Below are 9730 nucleotides of genomic sequence, written 5' to 3' on the forward strand. Positions count from 1 at the left end.
GTGCATGAGGGAATGTCCCCCGAGACTCACCAATATTTGGGCATTTCATGCACTCACCACAGTGAAAATGACCTCAAAGAAAATGCCAGGTTGCAAGTGTTGGACCGCATCGGGGAAACCCTCTATGAAATGCTATGCAAGCTTGTCGGAGCCCATGCGCATGCTCACCTCTCCTGCAATAAGCAAAACAGAGAGAAGACGGACGAGACTCCGCAAACAACCAACGCGTTGCAGTCCGACATTCAGCTGATTTCCAAGACAATTTTGGAATCTATCATTGCAAAATTATGTGCTATTGACACAGACAATTTTGCAACCTCTGGATTTAAAACTGTCTCAGGGTATCTTGATATCGACAGCCTTTCATTTTCTTCAATTATTGAGGAAATGGCCAAGTGCACTGACATTATCTCCCAATTTGTGTCCAATATGTTTCAGAAAAGTAACAAAGAGATGCCTAAAAATAGGGCAAAAACGGATTCTGTTGCTTCCAAAGCAGGCCACAGAGTAGAAGAAAATCCAAAACACCTGAAAGCTGTGGCTTCAGATATTCTCAATATGGTCTTTGATAAATTGGAAAGATTTGCCAATGGAAATTTAGAGACTCTTGGAACTACTAATGATGGAAATAAAAAAACCAGTAAGATGGACTGGGGCTTTGAGGATACCAGTGTTTCCACAGACATAAATGAAGAGCTACTGCAGTCTGCTTTATACATACACGCAAAGAACTTATCAAATGCACTTCTGACGGCTATTCAAACAGAATTAAATGAGAGCTCCTTAGATCTGGGGACAGATGTAAAAAGGCCACCGCCTGAGAAGCACATGCTAACAGAAACCATTGATTTGATTTTAGACGCAGTATCCTCAGACGTTTTTCAAAGTGAAATTGGATCTGAAGAAGAGAAAGGAATCGAAACTTATCGATACAGGCCAACCTATGGAAATCATCTCCCTGGAGGAGCTGAATCAGATGCATTTCGAGAGGATGCTGAATGTAAGGAGGATGAAGACCGGGAAGCAAGGCCACCCCCAGCGCAAGAGAGTGAATCCGATTCTCGTACGCAGCGGGCTCTAGAAAAAGCCTTGAACAAAATAGAAGTGGAACTCAGAGAACCACAGACATCTCCAATTGTGCCTATTATAAAAAATATTTTGAATGAAATATTTCACAATGCTTTCATCAATCAAGTATACATGCTTCCTTTCCCCCAATCTCATTTAAGGAGCATTCTGCACAATGTTGACGAAAGAGTTCCTCAAACTTCCGGCCAACCCAGAGATGAGATGATGGATCCTTTGGTGTCGGAAGCAGACGTAACCAGTGTTACTGATGACGTAATCAGGACTGTGTTTCATAAACTTTATTCAGCTGCTGTATCAGAGAGAAATGCAAGTGAAAAGAGCTATAGAACTATCACCTTTTCAGCAAACGTCTCTTTCCACGAGCACACAAGTGGAGGAAAGTCTTCCGTTCCCATGCTGGACGGAAATCCATGCGCTCTTCACCCATGCACTGGGTTCAGCATGGATGGCGATGCCAAAGTAAATGTGATTGAAGAGATTGTACAGGCAGTATTAACAAATTTAGAAACTTTTGCTACTTCCAAAGTAAAATCTCTTTTCTGTTCCCAACTTAGTTTTACCATTCTACCTATGCAGCAAGATAAGGATGCATTCAGTCAAGTGTTTTCAACCAAGGATCCCTGTTCTGATGAGAGCTTTTTCTCTTCCTCGGTGGGTCAAATTGGGACAGTAAAAACCCACACCGTGTGTCAACTACCTTTGTCTAAATTAAATAGTTATGCAACAGAAGTGGCGCGGAAAATATTACAAGGACTCAAACATGAATTAGATAAAGAAGTGGAAAGCCCTGTCTCGACACATCAGATCACCGTTTCTGAAAGTATTGCAAGTCAAGTTGTTAATACAGTGTTAGCTATTGTATCTTCGAAAGGGAGGTATGAGAAAATCCATTCTAAGAAGGAAATTGATTCAGATCAGCAAGAAAGTATTATGGAGAAGTTGTTCAATAAGACTGAATATCGAAAAATACTTAAATTCCAACTGCAGGATACTATAGAAAACATCTTAAGTGATATTTATGAAAAAACACTGGATCAAAACAATCTCACCCTTGCCATAGCTACTTTGAAATGTAATACTGATGGTAAATATTCAGAAACAAATTCTGAAATGCTCACCGAGAGTTCAAGTAAAGCTATTCCAAAACTTTCAGTTCCTAAATCAGATGTTATTATGATATCAAATGATATTGTGGATATTGTCCTTAATAATCTCAATAGTGCTGTTGTTATGCTTGGCATAAATACAGAGTCTTCTGTTCCTGAAAGATCATCCCTGACTATTTGCGATATGCCTCCAAATGTGGAGTGTCAACAACGTGTCATTACAGACACTGACCAGGAAATAAATACAGAAAAGTTTCGATGTTCAGGAAATGTGAAGTCGTCGTGTGCTGCTGATAAGAAGATAACTGTAGTTGCGAAAGAAGACAGCAGGAAACGTGCCCCTGACCCATGTGCAGAAAACGCTAACATCATTACTAAAACTATTTTCAATATGTTGGAATCTTTTGCCACAGATAGAATAGACTCTTTAATTATTCTCGCTTTCCAGCCAAAAGAAAAGGTGGTCGTTAGCCCAGAACTGGAAAACTGTCAACTAGATGACAGAGTCTTTGGTGAGTCCAGCCAGGTGGAATCAGGTGGAACCATTTTCAGCCAGCAGTTCACAGATTCTACATTTGCCAGTTACAGAAAAAACCTTAGGCCCACAATTCATTTGTCACAAGCTTGCCTTAAGGAATATGCTGACATCATTGCCTCTGTCATTTTGAAGCTTATTAAAATAGATGTAGATCTAGAAATCCAAAGGATGTGTTCATATCCAAACAGGATTTCATTACAAGAAAACATTATTGTGAGTGAAGTTGTCAACAGTATCTTAAAGATTTTATATAGCAAAAGATCAGCAAAGGAAATTAGTTTTTATCCCAAAAAGAACACTAAGTTGGTTTCACCACTAACTATATCAAATGAAATCCAGTCGGGAGAAAAAAAGGACACTAATTCTGAATTATCTCTATTTGCAACTTACCTAGTAGGAAAACAACAAATAACATCGGAAGAAGAAAACCAGAGAATGATTTTGGAAGAAATATTTATGAGAAACGAAGAACCAAGAAAGAAAGAGAAAATGGAATTGATCTGTACCGTAGAAGAAGTATTAAAGAAGGTGTCTCAAAGAGTCATGAAAGCCAAAGGCCGTTTGTCTCCAAACAAAGAAACCCTGGACCTTGAATCGAATTCTAAAGTTCAAACATCAGACACGACTCAAAAAAACTCTTTCCAATCAAGTATTAACAGAGTAGCAACTGACATAGTTGAAGACGTTTTGGAAGGAATACACTCGGTAGTTGTGAAATGCTTACATGAAAGTCCTAAATGGGCAGCACCATCTGACAACCGTTATGGATTACCACTGAAACCATCATGCTTTGGGAGAACTAGACAAGCCGGCCAGGAAAGTGCTCTCCCTAGATATGCTATACCACAGATGGATCCTCGTGAAAGCAGTCAAAATGTCTCCTTTCTGGAAAATACTTTTTGGCAAGGTCCTCCACTGCAAGTGGGAAAAGATTTATTCCAAATGGTTCTCAATAAAATCAAAACGTTTGCTTCCCAGCATCTAGAAGATATCAGGTCCCTGGAAGCTTGTTCTAATGGCATATACTCTCAAAGATTACACAGTTACAAAGTTAGTCCTAAAGATGGCCCTAAACCTGATCTTAAAGCGAATTTAAAAGCAAGATCAAAAATGACCTCGCTATCTAAATTTAGGATGAAATCACACCCAAGACCTAGTGGAGCTAAGGTCAAGAATAAGACAAAGCTCTCTCCTGGAGACAGTACTCCAAGATGCAGCCGATCCAAAACTGTCATTGGATTGCCGCATAGCCTGTCAAGTGGAGATGCCAAAAACATACTAGAAATTAAATTACCCACTTCAGAATTAAAAGGCTACTCCCAAAACATAACATGTAGCATTCTAGAAACAATTGTGAAAGAATTTGAAAAGTTTAAACAAGATCAAGCAATAGTAAATACAAAAGCTTTGCCATTGGACCAAATCATGGCAGCAAGTGGAATAGTTAGTGCGGTTTTGCAAGGATTACGTGCCACAAAGAACCAGCACTTGACTCGTCCAATCAAAGCTTCACATCTGGATGATCTCAAACTTTCCCGAGCGTGTTTAGGCGCAGACTTCCGTGGCAAACCACAGGCGTGCTTCTTCTTAGAGAACGTGTCTTCTCAGCTGGAACAGATTTTCCCGAAAGAAGGTATATTTAAAAAAATGTTTGATAAATGGCAGATAGAATCAAACGACCCCGATAATGAAACATTTCAGCTATTGATGGTAGCTGAGACCATTTTAACTGAAATTTCGATAAAAGCAAAAGAATTAGAGTATTCTGTTTCACTTTTAAATTTGCCACCTCTTGAGACCAGCGAAAGCAGGTTCAATGGCAATTCTCAAGAAGCTTCTAAGAGAACTGCAGACTTCAGAGCACAAATTAAGATGTTTGCAAGGGAAATTGTGGAAATGCTGTTTGAAAAATTACAAATGTGCTTCTTGACCCAGATGTCCATTTCAGAGAGTAAAGACACTCCAGCAAGCGGGAAAGAGCAAATCAGTGCTAAGACAAAGCACAGTTCTCCAACCAAACACCTACTTGGCAATGTATCAATCGAAAACATCATGTCTAAAGACCGAAATTCTTTGGACTATAGCCATCGAATTGTTCGAGAGATTGCTGAAAGGGTTTTAAACATGTTAGAGTCATTTGTGGACTTGCAATTTAAACATATCTCTAAATATGAATTTTCTGAAATAGTGAAAATGCCTATAGAAAGCTTTTTTCCTGTCCAACAGAGACTATTAAGCAAAAAGATGTGGCCAAAATTACAACCAGTGGGAAAATTTTCTGATGAACCTAGGTCAAGTGCTATTATTTCACAGGAAAATGTAGAGAATATTTTTCTACAGGTTCATAGATTCCACTCAGAGTTACTTACATATGCTACTAATATTATCAGTGACATGCTTGGTATAATTAAGGACAAGCTAGACAAAGAAATAAGCCAAGAGGAACCAGCTTCGGATAGTTTACTGAAAGAGAACATTATAGCCAGTGAAATCATTGGCACGCTGATAGACCAATGTTCAAATTTCAATCGGTCTTTGATAGAAAATCTTCCAAAAGAAAATATGTTCCAAGGGGTTGATAATGTCTACATTGTTAATCAGGTTGAATTGTCAAGAAATATGAAAATGTCCACATCAGATTTAAAGGAAACTAGTTTCAGGAATAACCCTCCACAGGTCAGTGCACCTTGCGTGGAGTCTTATTCAGAGGATGATAAGAAGAAAAAGTATAGGCCTTCATCGAATCAACCCACATATGTCAGATTTGTTGGAAACACAATTCAAAGCTCAGAGTTAGTGGAACAGTTTGATTCAAATACAACATTATCATTCTCTAGAAACACAGAACAAAGTCACAGCTACGTCTATTATGATCAAGTCATGAGAGGAAATAACACTGTCCCCGAAGACAGTGTCTTAAATAAACTGTTTAAGAAAGCAAATGAATCTACAGAAACAGCATTAAAGCAAGCCATGTCTTTCATAGAAAAAGAGAAAAGAGGAAGTCCAGGAGCATTTCATTATAAAAACCTACAACCAGTTGAGGAGTCAACACAAATTGAGAGAAGTGTTTCTCCACTCAAAATATGCTTAGCTGCAGAAAACATCGTCAATACTGTCCTGTCAAGTTTTGGCTTTCCAAGTCAACCACACACTCAACCACACACTGATGAAAGCATGGAAACAATGAAACCATTTTTCATGTCTCATCAAAGCCCTCTGTCTGGAATACCTGAGGAAGAAGCAACTGAGGAGGAAAATTTGCTTAGAACGTGGGATAAAAATATTAGCTGCATGGTAGACGAGGACTACGAAAACCCTGAAGCCAGCAGAGATTTCCCTTTATTGCAAAAATGGAAACAAAATTCCGTGAAGATAAAGAGAATAAGATCTCTGGAAGACCTTGAAGTCATTGCTTTTGCTGATCATGAACTTGGTCCAAATGAAATTTATTTGATAGCAAGACACGTCACCAGATCTGTGATCACGCATTTCAAGAATGTTGAAACTAGAGGTAAGAATTAGATAAACCACACTAAACAAAGAGGAAATACTTAGGGAGGAAAGTCAATGATTAAGAATAAAAAATTTACCTTCTCTCCAAGGCACTGTACTCAATATTTTTCTGAAGATGGCCTTGGTGCACGCCTTTATTACTTTTTAATTTGTCAGGATGCTAAAAAAGCAAACCAACAAAACAAAACAAACCCCATGAAGTTGAACGTTTGCATGGTTTGAACTAGAAGAGAGAGAGGTGATGCCTAGTTTTTCCCTATCTGCAGATGAGAGAAAATGGATTTGGTTAAGCATTGGGTTTGAGTTCCTTTGAGATTTTGTTGCTGTTGTTATGTTACTACTAATGACATAATCTATGCTTGTAGAGTTAAATACGTTATCAATTCAACTTTTTAAAGTTGAAAACTCAAGCCTCCATCACTCACATTTTATAAGAATGTGATATGCCATGACTCAGATTTAGTTCCTTTAATTTAATACTCTATTAATACTCCATTAATACTTTAAACCTACTCTTAAACAAGATCATTTGCATCATTTTCCCAGGAAATACTGATTTGCCTTTATTATTAAACCATAAACAATATACATGCCGAAAAAGATCGATTATTCTAATTTCATAAAATTCAGTGTAACAATAAGTAATGTAGTAGTTTAAACTGGATGAAGAGTTATTTTATAATTTTTATATATTATTTGTTATTAATTTATTTTATTATTATATAAATGCATAACTATTTTTAGTGAGTTTCAGCATTACTGGTCCAGATACATCACACACTGATTATTTAGTAGAACATTTACTATCGATCCTCACCACCTGTACAAGAAGGTTCTTTACCTTCCGGAGAACTCAATGCAAACATCTGCGTCACTGCTACCACAAGATTATAAACCACAGTGCACTGGTACAGTCAAATAGATAGCACAATAGCAAGTGATCCATTTTTTTATTCCATTGATCACTGGCTCTTTTAAAAAATCAAATCTATTTTGTATTCTCAGCCATCTCCATAATCTTTCAGTAATTTTGCTCTTTTTCACTTAGAATAAACTTTTTCTTACCCTCTTCGCCTATACATGACTAAACACAAACTGATCTTAGAAGACCAGCTTACAATCACTGACTTCCACAAAGCCTTATATCATTCCGCATCCTGTTGTTATTGTTGTTAGATGCATTGGGTTATGCCCAACCAGTAACTACTCTATGCATAATACAGTGGCACACTGCACTGCCCTGCGCCATATTCACAATGGTTCCTATGCATGAGCCAATCGATGCTCCCATGGGGTCTACCTATCTGGTTGAGGGCTTATCCTTCCTTTGATACACCCCACCCCTTTACCAAGCATGATGTCATTTTCCAAGGACTTGTCTCTCCTGATAATGTGTCCAAAGTTTGTAAAACGAAGTATTGCCATCGTTGCCTCTAAGGAGCACTCCGGCCTTACTTCTTCCAACACAGATCCGTTTGTCCTTTTAGCAGTCTATGGTACTTCCATTATTTTTCTCCAACACCACAATGCAAGTGTATGGCTTCTTCCCTTGTCTTCTTTATTCAAAATCCAAATTTCACATTCATATGAGGCAAATGAAAGTACCATGGCTTCAGTCAGATGCACCTAAATCCTCAAAGCAAGACCCTTGCTGTTCAATACTCTGAGAAAGTCTTGCGCAGCAGATTTACCTCATGAGTTGTCTTTTGATCTCTTCAGTGCTGCTTCCATGCGCATCGATTGCAGCTCCAAGCTATACAAAATCATTGACAAGTGCAACCCTTTCTCCATTATCATGAAGTTACACATTGGTGCCATGTGTGAGGATTTTGTTCTTCTTTACATTGAATTGTAACCCATACGAAAGATTGGAATCCTTGAGTTTCATCAGCGTGTGCTTCAAGTCCCCCTCCCTTTCAGCAAGCAAAGTTGGGTCATCTGTATATTGCAGGTGGTCAACGAGCCTTCTCCCAGTCCTGATGCCACATTCTTCTTCATACAATCCAACTTCTCTTGGATGCAGCATACAGAATGAATAATTATGGTGAAAGGATACAACCTTGAAACATATCTTTCCTAATTCTAAACCATACGGTATGTCCTTGTACTGTTCCTACAACTGCTTCTTGATCCATGTACAGGTTCCTTGTGTACAATAAAGTTTTCTGAAATTCCTATTCTTCTCAAGGTTATCCATAGTTTATGATGACCCACACAGTCGATGAAACACGATTAAATCATCTGTTTGGTATTCTCTGCTTTCAACCAAGATTCATCTAACACCCTCAATGATCTATCCCTTGTTCCACATCCTCTTCTGAATCCAGCCTGAACCTCCGGCATTCCCTATACTGCTGCAACCATTGTTGGATGATCTTAAGCAAGATTTGACTTGTGTGAGATATCAATGATACTCATCTATATTCTGAACATTCTGTTGGGGCATGTTTCCTTTGGAATGGCCACAAATATGGATGTCTTACAATTGGCCAAGTACCTGTTTTCCAAATGTTCTGGCATAAACGAGTACAGGCTCACAGTGCTTCTTCGGCTTGTTGAAACATTTCAGTGGGTATTCCATCAATTCCTGGAGCCTTGATTTCAGCTAATGCGTTTACTGTCATTTGCACTTCTTCCTTCAGCACCACTGATTCTTGCTCATGTGCTATCTCCTGAAGTGGTGGAATGCCTACGAGTTCCTTTTGGAACAGTGGCTCAGTGTATTCATTCATCTTCTCTTTAGGTTTCCTGCATCGTACAATATTTTGCCCAGAGAAGCTTTCAAGATTGCAACTTGAGACTTGAATATTTTTCTTCAGTTCTGTTTATGATATGCTGAGCATTTCCTCCCCTTTCCTTTTTCCCAACCCTAAATCTTTGCACACTTCATTATACAATTTGGCGCTGTCTTCTCGAGCTTCCTTTTGAAATTTGCTATTCAGCTCTTTGACTTCATCCTTTCTTCCATTTGTTTTAGCTACTCTACAATTAAGTGCCGAGTCAGTTTCTTCTGGTCCACTGTGATCTTTTGCTTTCTTCCTACCTTTTAAATTACCTTTGGCTTTCTTCATGAATGCTGGTCTTGGTGTCACCTGCCCCCCTCCCCACTCCCAGGTCTTCTGTCATTAATGTACAATGCATCAAATCTATTGTTGAGATGTTCTCAAAATTCAGGTGGGATAGACCTAAGGCCATATTTTGATTCTCATGGGCTTTTAAAAATTTCCCCCAGTTTATCTTGAACTCATGTAAGAACTAATTGAGTCTGTTCCACAGTCAGCCCCTGGTCTGGTTTTAGCAGGAGGTGTTTGTTATGAATAAGTTGTTGGTTTTGCAAAATTCTATCACGTGATCTCCAGCTTAGTTTCTACCACCAAGTCCATCCAAGTCCATATTTTCCAATTATTGTTCCTTCCTATTTGTTTCCAACTTTTTGCATTCCCATCACCAATAATTATCAATGCATCTTGACAGCATCTTT

The 9730-nt window shown here is 38.5% G+C and overlaps 1 protein-coding gene across 1 annotated transcript in view; it reads left to right on the forward strand.

Moving 5' to 3' along the window:
* The window catches only part of FSIP2 (fibrous sheath interacting protein 2), an 83750-nt gene that overhangs the window by 46734 nt on the left and 27286 nt on the right, over positions 1 to 9730 (forward strand). The window contains exons 15-16 of the mRNA XM_045296519.1: positions 25 to 3728; positions 3777 to 6247. Coding sequence (XP_045152454.1) covers positions 25 to 3728; positions 3777 to 6247 — 6175 coding nt within the window. The remainder of the gene's footprint in view (positions 1 to 24; positions 3729 to 3776; positions 6248 to 9730) is intronic.

This window comes from Echinops telfairi, unplaced genomic scaffold (assembly GCF_000313985.2).
Source record: "Echinops telfairi isolate 266 unplaced genomic scaffold, ASM31398v2 ScPeMD7_3;HRSCAF=10, whole genome shotgun sequence".
Classification (NCBI taxonomy): domain Eukaryota; kingdom Metazoa; phylum Chordata; class Mammalia; order Afrosoricida; family Tenrecidae; genus Echinops; species Echinops telfairi.